At 52.8% G+C, this 14,448-nt stretch overlaps 1 protein-coding gene across 1 annotated transcript; it reads right to left on the bottom strand.

Moving 5' to 3' along the window:
* Positions 1-6,517: 6,517 nt before the first annotated feature.
* Positions 6,518-11,492, bottom strand: Elf3 (E74 like ETS transcription factor 3). Its single transcript, XM_028876491.2, has 9 exons — positions 11,360-11,492; positions 10,692-10,862; positions 10,051-10,272; positions 9,792-9,887; positions 9,475-9,594; positions 9,246-9,335; positions 8,981-9,097; positions 7,865-8,060; positions 6,518-7,307 (listed from the first exon to the last, which is right to left on the bottom strand). The coding sequence occupies exons 2-9, from the start codon at positions 10,852-10,854 to the stop codon at positions 7,193-7,195; spliced, it is 1,119 nt and encodes a 372-aa protein (XP_028732324.1). The 5' UTR covers positions 10,855-10,862; positions 11,360-11,492; the 3' UTR covers positions 6,518-7,192.
* Positions 11,493-14,448: the final 2,956 nt, after the last annotated feature.

The following is a 14,448-nucleotide window of genomic DNA, read 5'->3' as shown; positions in this document are numbered from 1 at the left end:
AGGAGGATCTTTGTGAAGTGGAGGCCAGTCTGGTCTCTAGAATGAGTTTCAGGACAAACAGGACTGCTACACAGAGAAAACCTGTTCTCTTCTTCTTCTTCTTCTTCTTCTTCTTCTTCTTCTTCTTCTTCTTCCTCCCCCCCAAAAAAACCCAACCAATCAAACAACAAAACCCACAAAGTGCTGAGAAATATAAATAATAACCTCAGGAGGTCTTACAAAACCTATAGATATCTATTCTTTCTCTCCCTCCTTCTCTTCCCCCTTCTCTCCTCCTCCTCTTCTTCCTCTCCCCTCCCTGTCCCTTCCCATCCCCAAGGTCTAGCAGTATAACCCTGGCCGGTCTAGAACTCTATGTAGACCTGGCAGCCAGTTTACAATTTGAAGTGATTCTCTTGCCTCTATTCCAAGTGTAGTATTATTACTGGTGTGTGCTTTCATACCTAATTTTTTTTTCTAAGTTTCTAAGCCCACGCTGGCCTGAAACTTGCTAGTTATCTAAAGACGACCCTGAGCTTCCACCTGCAGAGTGCTGGGATTACAAGTATGTGTCACCATACCCGGCAGCATTTTATCTTTTTTTCATTTGTTTGTTTTTTATTTTTTGAGACTGGGTCTCACTAGGTAGCTCTGGATGGCTTGCCATGTAGACCAGGCTGGCCTTGAATTTATTGCTACCTCCTGAGTGCTGTAATTACAGATGTGATCCACCACACCCACTTCAACATTCTTTTTATTCTTTGCCAATTTGATATATGAAAAGTAATATGACTGGGTGTGGTAACTCACACCTGTAATCCTAGAACTTGGAAAGTGGAGGCAGAAGTATCAGGAGGTGTTCAGGTCATTCAGGGCAATATACTGAGTTCAAGGCCGGCCTCAGCTACATGAGATTGTGAGGCGTTGCTGTGGGGAGGCACCCTGTGAGAGGAGGTTGATTTTCTGGAGTCTTTATCCACTGCCATGTTTCCCCTAGTAAAGGGGAGACATTAGATGGTGGTCTGCAGTCTCCATGGTAATGGTAGTTTTCCACTCCACCGCCACTCCCCATTGGCCCTTCCTTGCAGGGGCTCTTGGAACCTGGCTTGAGATGCAAGGACTCTAAATCCCAGCATGCCTTGCATGTTCAGACTTTCCCGTCAGCCCTGTAGAGTGGGTCACAGAGGCCGGCAGGTGTGGAGATGGGCAGGTGAGACTGAGTCACGCGGGACACTGGGCGTGGCTTCTTGGATCAGCTCCATAGTTCATGCGCTGGTTCCAGTAACGGGCAGCTCTGAGCTGCCCTACCTGCTGCTGCTGCTGCTGCCCCAGCCTAGCTCTGCACGTAGCAGCAGCAGCAGCAGCAGCAGCAGCAGCAGCAGCAGCGAGGCTGTAGGGTGAAGCAGCATTCCCCAGGAGCGGCCGCCTTGGGGAGCTCCCTTCATATCCTTCCCATGGGACCTTGGGTCCTTCTATAGTAGCCTTGATTGACCCTTCTGTGTTCTTGGTCTCCATCTCAAACACGCAGAATAGAAAGAGCTGAACCGAACTCCCTCTGGCCCTCAGCACCATCTTCCGTGTATTTACTGACTGCCTCAACAAGCCCATCACTTTGTCAGGTAGAGGGGCATCAAAAACAATCCCAGAATGCAGGACTAAGTGGAAAGCAGACATGCTCCCAGGCAATGGAAGTACTGTGTACAAGGGATGCTGACAACTTGGGGGACCAGCATGATTGTGTGTGTGTGTGTGTGTGTGTGATGTGTATGTGTGTGTGTGTGAAGGCCTCTCTGCTCTATTGCCCCACCTAGGCCTGAAGATCACTCAAGTGATCTTTCTATCCTCTGGTCCTCCAGCTTCTGCCTGGCCCACCATGATTCACTCTACTTGGTCAGACTGAGGCCAGCGGCTGTAGAGGCTCAGCTTGCTGGATCTTCTGAGCTTTGAAAGGGAAGGCGTGGATTCATTTGGTTCCTGTAGTTCTGATCTCCCCCTCCCCCAATTAAAAACAGTTCACAACTTGCTCAATGTTCGCTGACTGTTGAAAACTTACCTGCAGCAGAAGGCATGATGGGTGGTACAGCAGTCAACAGGCCGTGGGGCAGGGAGACCTGTGCAGGATGGTAGCATGTCTGAGGTCACGCTCTCAATGTTGCCTTTTAGAATTTTTAAAAATAACGTGTTGTATGTTTTGAGCCTGGAACTCAACAGCAGTCCATCTGCCTTGCCCTCCCATGAGTTGGGAATACAGGCTGGAGGCACTTTGCCCACCTTTAGAGAGTTTCTAAAAGAAGGCCTACGTTTTCACTTTGCTCTGGGCTCTGGAAATTCAAAAATTTCATTTTGGGGCCAGGCAGTGGTGGCGCACAGTTTTGATCCCAGCACTTGGGAAGCAGAGGCAAGAGGATCTCTGTGAGTTCGAGGCCAGCCTGGTCTACACAACGAGTTCCAGGAAAGGCTCAAAGCTACACAGAGAAACCGTGTCTCGAAAAACAAAAAAACAAACAAACAAAAACTAAAACAAAAACAAAAACAAAAAAATTCCATTGTCAATGGAGGAAAGGGTAATCCACTTAGAGGGAGAGCAGAAAATGCTCCAAAGAAGGGAGCCCTGGATCCAGGGAAGGGAGGAGCTGTGTAGACAAACCGCTGAAGTAGACAGTCTGGGAGGCTGATCTCCCAGCAGGGGTCTGAGTCTGATTGTGAGTGCATGTGGCTGTGTAAGTGAGGTGTGAGTGTGTGTGTATGTGTGTGTGTGTGTTCCTCAATATATGGTCTTGGTGAGTGTGACTATGTAGTGCCTGCAGTGTACAAAAGTGCGTGTGATGAAGGATTGTTTTGAGTGTGCGACTGTGTGTAAGTGGTATACGTAATTATGTGATGTGTGTTGCGGTGAGTGTGTGCTGGTGTAAGTGGTAGATGGGATTATGTGATGTGTGTGTGTGTGTGTGTGTGTGTGCACAGTGACTGTATGCTGGTGTAAGTGGTGGATGGAATTATGTGATGTGTGTGTGTGGTGAGTGTGTGCTTGTGTAAGGAGTTATGTGATGTGTGTGTGTGTATGTGTGTATGTGTGTGTGCGCGGTGAGTGTGTTGTCTTTGTGGCATGAATCCCGTGTGTTTGTGCACCTGTATACAGGGAACTACCAGGGCAGAGGCCCTCGAAAGGCAGCTTGGCGGTTACTTAGGAAGCACCTCTCTGCGCTAGGAGCTGACATTGTAAGCTTCTTTGGCGGAGCTGGGACCGAAGACAGACGGGATAAAAACAAAAACAAAAACCGATTAGAAAAGTTCCTACTTTGAGAGAACTGAGATGCACAAGGTGTTGACTAACTCCAAAAGGCCCAGCACACCAGTCAACAAATTCGTCTTTTCCCAATGGTGAAGACTCAGTGAAATCGCCATCCTATCATTAATTAATGTCACAACAACAACAACACCCCAAATCCTCTCACTTCACCTCCCTCCAGGAGTAGCTGCAAAGCCGGAATGGGAGGGTGGGGCTGTGGGATTCTGGGAACCATTCAGAGTAGGTATGGCAGCCTGCCCAGCCCCCCCGCCCCAGGCCTGGGCCCACTGGGCACACCCAAGCCCTGGAGTGTTGACCTCTCCGTGACCCACCCAGTAACACACATGATCCCACAGAAAGTTGATAAGAGGTGACCAGCTCAGGGCAGAATATAAACAGCCCCACCCAAGACACACCTAGAGGCCCAGGGCAGGTGGCAGAGGACAGGATGGCCCCTGGACTGGTGAGACTTGGGATAAGTGTTCTGGCTTCCACAGAGAGCTGAGAAATGCCAGCCTCGGGGTTTGCAGGACACCACATGTCCTGTTGGGTAGAGGGAAGAGAGAAATCCTGAGGGAAGAGATTCGGGTAAGAGGTACTTCCCAGAGGCTGGGCATGGCAACCTTCAGAGGCTGGAGCAAGAGGATCAAACAGTTTGCGGCCAGCCTGAGCTTCGTAATGAACTCTGGGTTGTTAGTCTGTGGGTCTACAGAGTGAGAGCCTATCTCAAAGGAAAACAAAACCCTGGAAGAACCCCACCACTTGGGAAGCTGAGGCAGGAGGATCAATGCTTACTCAAGGCAGGCCTGGCTACAACATGGAATTCTGGACAGGGTTGGTTATAGAGTGAAACTATATCATAAAAGGCTGTCTGTCCCTGAGGACTCTGCCCCGGGCCCAGGCCGGAATGCCGGGTTTCTGGTCCCGACACTCTCACCTGACCAGTGACAGTGAGCCAGCCTTTGCTCCCATCAGTGAAATGGGACACCTGGTCTTCTTGGGGGGCTGTGGGGTGGACCCCTCGTGATACTGAGATGAGGGCAGCACCTTCCAAACTGAGGAGAGCAGGACAAAGGACAGGTCTGGCCTTCGGAGCAGCTGCCTCAGCAGGGGTAGAGGTTGGCAAGCTTCTCCACCCTCTTGGCCCACACAGACCTAACAGGTGAGGTCTCCTCTTTGGAGCTGAGAAGACTGATGCCCTAGGGAAGCATGGCAAGGACAGCCTCCCCTCCGGCCCCCAGCCCCTCTGCTTTTCATTAGGAGAGCTTCGTCAACAAGAGATTGTGTTGTCTCTTTAAGGGAGGAAGGACTCCACAGATAGGAGACCAGCAGTGTGCCTGCCGCACATACAAATGAGGTCATTGTTTGGCCAAGTGGAGCCCAAGCTTCCCCAGCTCGGTGGCGGCCACAGCGTGAAGCCTACCTCTCTGCTCTTGCCAAAATGGAAGGACGTGTCCCAAAATGGCTCCAGAAGGTTCTAGAGGCTTTCACCACTCCACTAGAGTCTTCATCCCACCTCCCCCACTGCTTCCCTAGAGCAAGCCCCATTCCCAGACATAACACAAGCCAGCAGATGCTCCTCTTTTCAAGATTCCTTCTTTATCTGCCCTCCTCGGGGAGTAGAATAGTCTGGTATTTCCAAGGCAACTAGGCATTAATTAGCTCTCTTAGCGAATATGGCTTGGTGGGTTTTTATGTGTGGGCGTGTGTTGGGGGTGGGGCACATGAGTATTAAGAATCTCTCTGCATAACCCTGGCTGGCCTGGAACTTTGGGGTCACCAGGCTGACATCCAGTGGCAGGGCAGTGGTGGCGCACACCTTTGACCCCAGCACTCAGGCAGTTGGATCTCTATGAGTTCGAGGCCAGCCTGTTTTAAGAAGTTCCAGGACAGCCAGGACTGTTAGACAGAGAAACTCTGTCTCAAAAAACAAAACAAAATAAAAACAAAACAAAACAAAAAAAACAAAAACAAAAACAAAAAACCAAACCAACCAAACAAAAACAACCTCACAGCAATTCTCCTGCGTTGTTCCCCAAGGTCTGGCCTTACAGTCAAGTGAACTGCCATGCCCATCCTGCAGCGTTTCACGTTGTCTGTGTGGCGGTAGTTTAGTAGGAGGGTTATTAATGCCCTGGACAGACAGACAACAGCATGCCAGGACTCTGAGGACAGTTCAGGCGCAAGCACCAGAGATGAGCAGCATGGATGGCAGAGGCTCTGAACAAATAGGGCCTCACATCGTTTTTTCTTTTCTTTTTTTTTTCTTTTTTTTGAGACAGGGCATCTCTGTAGTCCCAGCTGTCCTGGGACTCCCTCTGTAGACCAGACTGGCCTCGAATTCAGAGATCCACCTGCCTCTGCCTCCTCCGTACTGGGAATAAAGGCCTGTTTTAGATCTAGGTGGTACAGTGCATGCCTTTCATCCTGGCACTGGGGTGGAGGGTTGGGGTTAGGGGGCCAGACTGCAGACAGATCTCTCAGCTGGAGGCCAGTCTGGTCTGTATCATGAAATCCTGTCTCCTTGTCTCTAAAGAACAAAACAACCAAAAACCAAATTAGAGATGCTCCCAAGCCCAAGATAAAGGGTGGAGCCTAGAAACACCTATGGAATCGAACTCTCTTCGGCTACTCTGGGATAATCTCTTTCTGAGAGAGAATGAAATGAGACTAAGTAGGGGGGGCGGTGGCCTTAGCCCAGAGTCTGGCTAAGGGCTTGGCTGTCAGCAATGATCAGCCCCCATTCTTTCTCATCAAGCACGCGTCTCCATTTTGTTTTGCTTTTCCACGTTACAAGATCCTATCTGTGATTTCATGTCAGTCACAAAAGCTAGGATTCAGATTACAGATCTTTAACAGGCCGCCAATTTGGCTAGAACGCAAAGGCATCTGCTCACAAGGCTGGACTTGCAATTCTAGACTTCTTGGAGGACATCAGATCCAAACTCTGGTTGTACAAGAGGAAGCAGCCCTGAAGAAGGCAGATTTGGCCAAGGTCACCGAGCACGTGGTGGTGACAGCAGGGTTTCTAAACCCACGTCCTTGCTAGTGCGAAGCCTTGGGTGCTGTCTCAGCAGTGAGAAGTCTCACCCATTTTCTTTGCTCTCAGCCTCCAACCAACCCTCCAGCTACAGAAGTCCATGCCCAGCCTCCAAGTCCATCTTTCTGCATGTTGACTTCTTCTCCCTCCCATCTCCATGCCGTAGCCAATCCACAGCCCCAAATTTCAATACACAGTTCAGACCAAGGTTAGAAAAAGCCTAGAAGGCACTTTATTGGAGGCCTAAGCCTCCATTCACAGGAAAAGGGATCCAGGAACCCCATCTTGAGGGGTCTGGCGTCACCCCACTTCTCGCTGGTCCAGTTATAGGAGCCCTAGAACAATCGATCTGGCCACCAGCATTCCGTGGGAGAAGAGCAGGGAGGGGAATGCTTTAGAAAAAATAGCTCTCTATGTACACCTGAAATATTTATAGCACATAAATTAGGGACACTCCAACCCCCGCCTGTGGAGCCCGAGTGCTGAGAGGTGGAAGTCGGTCCAGGAAGAAGTGCTGGAGAACACAGCCCCGTCCCTTCCGTTCTCCCTCCCACAGTCTCCCCAGCCTCCTGGGCCGAGTCCGGGCATCCGCAGGTGGTTCTCTTCTGCAGTCAGCGCCGGGACTGGAGGGAGGTGGCCTTCACAGCTGTAGAGTCAGCGAACAAAGTCGCTTCAAACCCTGGGGCTTGTCATTCCAAAAGGAGGGCGAGGAGAGACCACAGGCTGCACTTCAGGATCCAATACCCCCGGCGGGCTCCTCCTCTCCACAGCAACACGGGGAGCACATCCACATTGAGGGGCCTTCCGGCCTGCCTGTCCCTCCAGGCAAGTTTCAGTTCTGAGTTCGTGTCCGAGTCAGGTCCTGGGTCCAGTCCTGACCCCCCTTAATTCCGACTCTCTGTCACCTCTTCCTCTTTCCAGCCACTGGAGTTCTTGCCGAACTTGTAGACGAGGCGCCGGCCATCCACCCGTTCCAAGATCTCCCGTTTGTAGTAGTACCTGAGGGGGAGGCAAGTGGTCAGAGAGGGCAGGCAGGGGACTGCCGCCATGTACCACCGTGAGGTCTCCCCGGGCTTGCCGCCCTGAGCCTTCCTTCCTTCGTCCCACCTGCTGTGGCCACACCGCTCTGTAATTACGGCCCAGCACCTGCTTCTGCATTAACGTCTCTGTGCCTTCCAGCTATGTCCTGGGGCTTTTCATGAAGGCCCATGAACACAGGGATGGGGGGGGACGTTGGTGATGCTGAACCAGCCCACCCTCTGGCAGGCAGGGCAAGGGAGCCGAGGTGCAAATACACTGCTCTTTCTATCACACTCTAAGTGTGTCTTTCTTAGAATAAATCTGCAGAGAACACGGGAATGTTAGCTGAAGTGAAGGGGCTCCGATGTCCGACTAACGCTTTCTTCATGCTTCAACTGACCAAAAAAGCCAACAAGGCCAACCTTGCCCTGTGGGCCTCACACCTGTCACGTGTAACCTACGTGTAACCCCACAACAGTGGGGTCCAACTAGAGGTCCTGGCGTCTCTCCCCACCAGATGCCAGGCCCCAGCTCACCTCATGGCCCGGCTCAGCTTCTCATAGGTCATGTTGCTGTTCTTTTTCTTCTGGCCCCACAGCTGGGCCACGGCCTCTGAGCGGAGGAACTTGAACACACCCTCGTGCCGGTTCTCCCACTTCATGAGGCCTTCGTTGAGCTCAGGGTGGATGAGAATGTCCCGAATGAACTCCCACAGATGAGTGCCCCTGGGGGCTACAAGGGAAAGAGTTCCTCAGTTATTAGTCTGGGGTGCCCCCCTCCTCCAGGCCCTCTGGCCTCACCCATCTCAACCATGCTAAGAGCCAAAGCTATGACAGCCCTTTGAGAAGCACTGGGCAATGTCTGCATAGTGATTGCTATAGTGACTACTTCCTTCTCTGCCCCAAAATGCAGTGCACTAGGCAGACTGCACAGAGCACACGATGCTCTCCCAGATAAGATTCAAACATCTGGTTGAGATGGACAGAGAGACACTACTTTCTGAGGGGCTCATGGATCAACGGGACCAACATTGGTGAGGACTTGGCACGCATGGGGACAGAGAGTTGACTAGAGCCCCAAGGACCAAGGAACAGCTTCCTGGGGGAAAAAAACCAAAAAAAAACAAAAAACCAACCGGATCCCCTCAGGACAAGAATGAAAGCAGGCCAAGAGTGCATACGTGCAGGCCTGGATGTATGAAAGAGGAGGCAAGCAAGACCTTTGGGGTGACCTCCAGGTGGTTCAGTGCAGCTGGAACACACAAAGCCTGAGGCGAGGCCCCTTCAGCAGGCTGTGCCTGGAGTGGCAGCCAGCCCAGCCCAGCCCACTGGACTCTGAGCACCCACCAGCTGCCTCCCCACCACCAGTAAGTTCCATCAGGCAAGACAGGGGCCAAGGACAAAAAGTTAGAGAAGGTGTGTGTGCAGGAAGCCCGGGCTCTCTCTTTGAGCACCGCCCCCAACCTCAGTTTCCCCTCTTCTCTGAGTCCAAGCAGGCCTCCTAATAGGGTGATTGCTAGTGCCATGGAGGCCCCCCCAACGGTTCACAGAGGTAAGAAAGGGACCAAGGAAGCTCCAGAGGCCCCGAGAGGCCTGAAGGGGCAGAAGGAATGGTGGCCTCCGCCCACAGGCCCGCCAGCCCTGAGAACTCACCATGCTTGCTCTTCTTGCCCTCTAGGCAGTCCCAGTACTCCTTGCTCAGCTTTCGGGGACGCCCCCGTTTCCTCTTCCCATGCTTGGGTTCCCCCTTCTTACAGTCAGGAAAGCCGTCTATGGGAAGGGATCGGAAGGTCAGCAGAAGGTGAGGGCAGGGCGTCCCTGGGAAGTTTTGCTGTGGAAACCACAGCACAGCAGAGGAGGACGGAAGGGAGGGCTTGGGCGCCGTGGGACAGGACCCCCAAGACCGCCCTCAACTCACCTCTAGGGAAGACCTTGCTGTCAGTGAGATCCAGGTCCAAGTCGCTTCCACCGGAGTCACAGGAGTGAGAGCTCTGAGGTGTAGCGGTCCCTGGGGGTGGAGAAGTCAGCTTGAGTACTGGGGCCAGCCTAACCCGGTACAGTCTGCAGATTCGGGTGCTGGTTCTGGGGTACCTGATGCACTCTGGGGGTTTGGAGAAGGGAGACTAAGGCAAGAACAGGACTCTTACCTGCAGTAGAGACATCAGAGCTGCCAGGGGAGGGCGCTCCAGGGCCATAGCTACCGCCATAGTAGGGGCTGGCCTGGCGGCCATCCTCCAACAGCTCCTGGGCAAAAGGGCTTCCTTGATCTGGGAAAAAGAAGTTGGAGCTTAGAGAGGCCCAGGGGACCAGCAAGGGACAGGTGAGACCACCCAGGGGCCCGGAGAACTGGCTACGGAGTGTTTTTCTTTCTAGTTGGGAGAGTGTCTATCTCGCACTTTGGAAAGGTCGCGGACAGGAAAGAGAAGCTGGAGAAAGGGGGAAAAGAAAAAAAATGGGTTCTCACCAAAGGGGCCCGAGTCTCCTACGCCCTCCTGGAAGGCCATGCCATCTTTCTCCAGCAGCTCGATGATCCAGCTGAGTTCATCAGAAGAGCTGGAGGCTGGCGGAGGCAGGGAGGGGTCACTCAGCACCTCCGGCCAGCGGCGGTGGCGGCGGCGGGGCTCCCTGGCTGTGCCCTCTAGCCAAGAGCTCCAAGTCCTTCCCAAGGCCCATCCTCCCTGGTCACTCTCGGGGTTCCCGTGGCTCCCCTGGCCTGGACTTACTGAGGTCCCGAAGCTGGGCGTGGAGCTGGTCTCCCAGAGGCCCGAAGACCAGCCGTAGCTCCTCAAGGGCACAGTTGCAGAGGGTAGCCCCGTCCATGTCGCATCGCGAGAAGTCGATGGAACTGGCGTCGTATTTGTTCTTCTCCACCTGGTAGCTGATCCAGTCCAAAACCTGCGTCTTCGACCAGAACTGGGGCTGCTCCCCCGACCAGCTCGCCTTCTCTGAAAGGCGGAGTACAGCCAGAGGGTCAACACGGGACCCGGTTCTGATGTCCCTTTGGGATCCTGTCTGAGGTCCTACCCCACCCCTGGGGTGTGTGTGTGTGTGTAGGGGGGTAATAGTCAACAATCATGATACCCCTGGTTTCAGAGTGTTCCTCGGTCTATCACAGTCCCTTACCCTGTTCCCCACCACCTCAGCCTCTACAGGCTTCTCAGGGGCTGGGAGCACAGTCTGGCATGCATAGGCTTTTGCTTGGTTGGATCTCTTTGCCCAGCAGCGCTCAAATAAGTAAATGAATAAATTCTCCGCGGCCCCTAGTCCTGGGGGGTTCCCTTGGAGACCTCCCTCCCTCTCCATTTATCAAAGAACCTCTCAGACAAGCGTTCTGTCTCTCAGACACCCACGGCACGGCACTCACCTGGACCGTCCAGCGACATCTGGGGGTTGTTGAGGGTGAACACTAAGTCATCAGTGCCAAAGGTAGTCGATGGAGGAGCGGGAGCCAGGGTGGGGTCTTCTGAACTGTACATGGCGTTGAAGTAGTTACTAAAGACGTTGCTGATCTCGCAGGTGGCAGCCATGAGGCCCCCTGGGAAGAGGACACAGGTTGGTGAGGGTGCAGGTCAAGGAGCATTTCCAATACTCTGTTCTGGCCAAGCCTGAGCAGCCACAGCCAAGAGGCAGGAAGGAGGTCGGTGTTGCTGTAGACATAGTCTCCCTTCAAAAAGCCCCCCTGAAGAACCAGCTATTTGGGAAGCTGAGGCCGGATGATCTCTTGAGCCTAGAAGCGCCAGGGCCAGCCGGCGCCAAACTGGGAAATTCCGCTCCAAAAAAATAAAAAATAATCTCAAGCAGGGTGGAACCCACGAGACAAACTCTGCTCGGGCTCCCTCCACAAATCACCTGGGCCCTTGAACCAAACAAGCCACCCTGTCCCTCCAAGACACTGATCTGGTCTCCGACCAGTCCCGGAACACCTCCCCGCAGCCCTAACACTCCCGGCTAGGGAGCTCCAAGCTAAAGTAAGTTCAGAATTGTAAATCCACTGGCGGTTCCCGGGGCCGGAGCTAGGGAAGGTGACCCTACCGAGTGTCAGGGTTCGATGTGGCAGGCGGATAAGCAGGCTTCTGGGCCGCAGGAAGGGAAGAAATCTAGGTAGCTGAAGGCTCCAGCCAGGTATCAGTGATGAGTGTGGCTAGAGCGCTCCCCCACCCGCACCTAAATAGAGCAGTGCGCGAGCTCCTCCCCGCCAGGTCTTAGTGTGCGTCCCCAGTTGTAACCTGAGCTGGTGGCTCATTGGATGCAGGGGATTTCCTTCAGACCAGGCTCCCGGTCCCAGGTGATTTGCATATTCCATGCCACTTGGCCCAGATCCTAGCAGGCGGTGCTGGGAAATCAGGCCTGGCTTGTTTAATGATTGTCAGAGTGTCAATCCGCACCCTCTGGGGTTGGGCCCTGGGTACTGGACTGGGCAGGTGGCGGGAACATTGCTGGGGTGGGCACATGTGCTTTAGGCGGCTCTCTGGCCCGGGAAATTCTTCCTGGGGGGGCCAGGCCAGGGCTGGATTAGGGAGAGGAGAGCAAGGTGAGGAATCTGAACCGGTGTCTGGGTCAGACTGCGTCTGTCTAGGTCTGGGGACAAAAAGGCCTATAGAAGTTACAGAGGGTAAGGGATTTTTCTCCACAACATCCAGAAACTGGGGAGCTGGAAGCCTCTAGGCGTTACACTGGGCCATAGTCACGGTCCAGGGGTGGTTTGAATCTGCCAGTCTAGCCAGCCACAGGGCGTTTGGTGGCACTTGGCCTATCGGGAGCCCACCCAAGCACCAATGGTTGTTCCTCAGCGGGAAAGATCGAGGGCTACTTCAAAGGTCTAACCTATTGCCTGTGGCGCTCTAGCTGCCTAGGGTCGGCGGGAGGTGCTGGAGATCACATGGGAAAGGTTTGACCTCCTTCGTCTAGTCTCTCGTGATTACCCTTTTCTCGACCCAGTCCATCAGTATCTGCCTGCTGCCCTCTAGTGGTCAAAAGCCCAACATGGGTCATTACAGACAAAAAAAAAAAGGAAACTTGTATGCTAATCGACTGTTTACCAGGTACTTAAAAAACAAAAACCCGGAAAGCGGTGGTACAAGCCTCTAATCTCAGCATTCCGGAGGCAGAGGCTGTCAGAGTTTGAGGTCAGCCTGGGCTACAGAGCAAGTTCCAGAACAGCCAGGGCGACATAGAGAAACCCTGTCTCAAAAACAAACAGAAAAGAGGTGTTGGAAGTTGAGTCCGGAGCATCCTAGGCAAGCACTCTACAAATGGGCTCTGTATCCAGAACAGTTTGCTTTTTGAGACAGTGTCTCACTATGTATATATAGGAGGCTGGCCTCAAACTCAAGAGATAGGCTGGAATGAAAGGTGTAAGCCGCCCTAACCGGCACAGAACATTTTAAATACAACAACCCTCATATAAAGACATTCAACAAGCAATGTAGGGCTGGAGAGACGGACGGCTCAGTGGGTAAGGGTACTTGCTGCCAAGCCTGATGACCTGTGTCCCATCCATGATAAAGGGAGAGAACTGATTCCTGCAGTGTGGCCCTCTGACCTTCATGGGCACATGTGCAAGTGTACACACACACATTGACACACACACACACACACTATATATATATATATACATTTGGAGACAGGGTCTCGCTACATAGTCCTGGCTATCCTGGAACTATGTAGACCAGGCTAGCTCCCAACTCACAGAGATCCACCTGCCTCTGCCTCCTCAGTGCTGGGACTAAAAGGCATGTGCCACTACACCTGGCTGTAAATATAATTTTTAAAATGCTGAAAAGCAGTGTTGGACATGTGTGATGGTGGTGCATGCCTTTAATCCCAGCCCTCCCAGGGTAGGTGAATCTCGTGAGTTCGAGGTCAAGCCTGGTCTACATTAAAAAAGAAAAAGAAAAAGAAAAGAAAGAGAAAATAAAAGGAAAAGGAAAAAATGATGTGTAGTTGTCTTCATAAGTGGCTTGTTCAGGCTACAAAATTAGGAAAATGACGAGATGTTGCTAGGGCCTTTTCCCTACATGCGGCGCCTCTGGCCACAAACATCCCACTCAGTGAGTCCCGTGTTATCGATGGCTCTTGGTTTCCTTCACCCAAATACAAGGGACCAGCTTTGCAGATCCCTCTAACAATCCCTAAGTAGGCGCACCAGGTCGGCAAGGAGGCGGTAGGAGGTTCATACTTCGGCATCCGCATTCGGGTGGTCAAAGGCAGTGGTTTCTGCACGTCAGTAAGAAGGAGGCGCCCCAGTCAGACGCATGTGCCTAGCTAGAATCCTAGCTACTCAGGATGCTGAGGCAGGCACACTGAGTTTGAGGGTAGCCTGGGCAACTTAGTAAGACTAAAGAAACACTGTCTCCAAAACAAAGAGCTGGCAAGATGGTTCACTGGATGAAAGTATTTGCAGCACAAACCTGGCCGCCTAAATTCAGTCTCTAGAATCCACGGGAAGACAGGGAAGAAACAATTCCACAAAGTTATTCTGACCTCCACCTGCATGGCTGGTACAGTGCTTGGCTAGCATGGTGCACAAAGCCCTGGGTTTAATCTCCAGCACCACATGAAGACATGCATGGTGGCCTCTGAAGTTCCTGGGCTGAGGGTCAGCCTCAGCTACACATAGAGTGTGAGGCTATCTTAGGCTACAGTAGACTCTGTCTCCAAAGCAAACACAAACTAGCAGAGAACGAGGGGGTGCCACTCTGTAGTCCCTTAGACCTCTTCCAGCCCCAGCTGTCACTTGGCTTTTGTCGCCCGAGGAGCCAGCCTAGGACACTGGATGAATTCAGCAAGTTCTCCACATTAAATCATCACATTTTTTTCTGCATCTAAGGTACAGGATCTGGCTGGATGGTGGTGGTGGCGGTGGTGGCGGTGGTGGCGGTGGTGGCGGTGGTGGCGGTGGTTGCGGCAGCAGCAGCAGCTCACACCTTTAATCCCAGCACATGGGAGGCAGAGGCAGGCAGATCTCTGAGTTCGAGGCCAGCCTGGTCTACAGAGTGAGTTCCAGGAGAGCCAATGCTACACAGAAGACCCTGTCTGGAAACACACACACACACACACACACACACACACACACGCACGCACGCACGCACCACGCACGCGCACACACACACACACACACA

Source organism: Peromyscus leucopus, chromosome 15, assembly GCF_004664715.2.
Source record: "Peromyscus leucopus breed LL Stock chromosome 15, UCI_PerLeu_2.1, whole genome shotgun sequence".
Taxonomy (NCBI): domain Eukaryota; kingdom Metazoa; phylum Chordata; class Mammalia; order Rodentia; family Cricetidae; genus Peromyscus; species Peromyscus leucopus.
This window is presented reverse-complemented; position numbering and strand designations above follow the sequence as displayed.

Coding starts and splice junctions, on each gene's coding strand:
- Elf3 (XM_028876491.2), bottom strand. CDS start 10,854: ATGGCTGCCACCTGCGAGATCAGCAACGTCTTTAGTAACTACTTCAAC. Junction 10,273..10,691: donor GATGTCGCTGGACGGTCCAG/GTGAGTGCCGTG, acceptor TCCGCCTTTCAG/AGAAGGCGAGCTGGTCGGGG. Junction 9,888..10,050: donor CGCCCAGCTTCGGGACCTCA/GTAAGTCCAGGC, acceptor TGCCTCCGCCAG/CCTCCAGCTCTTCTGATGAA.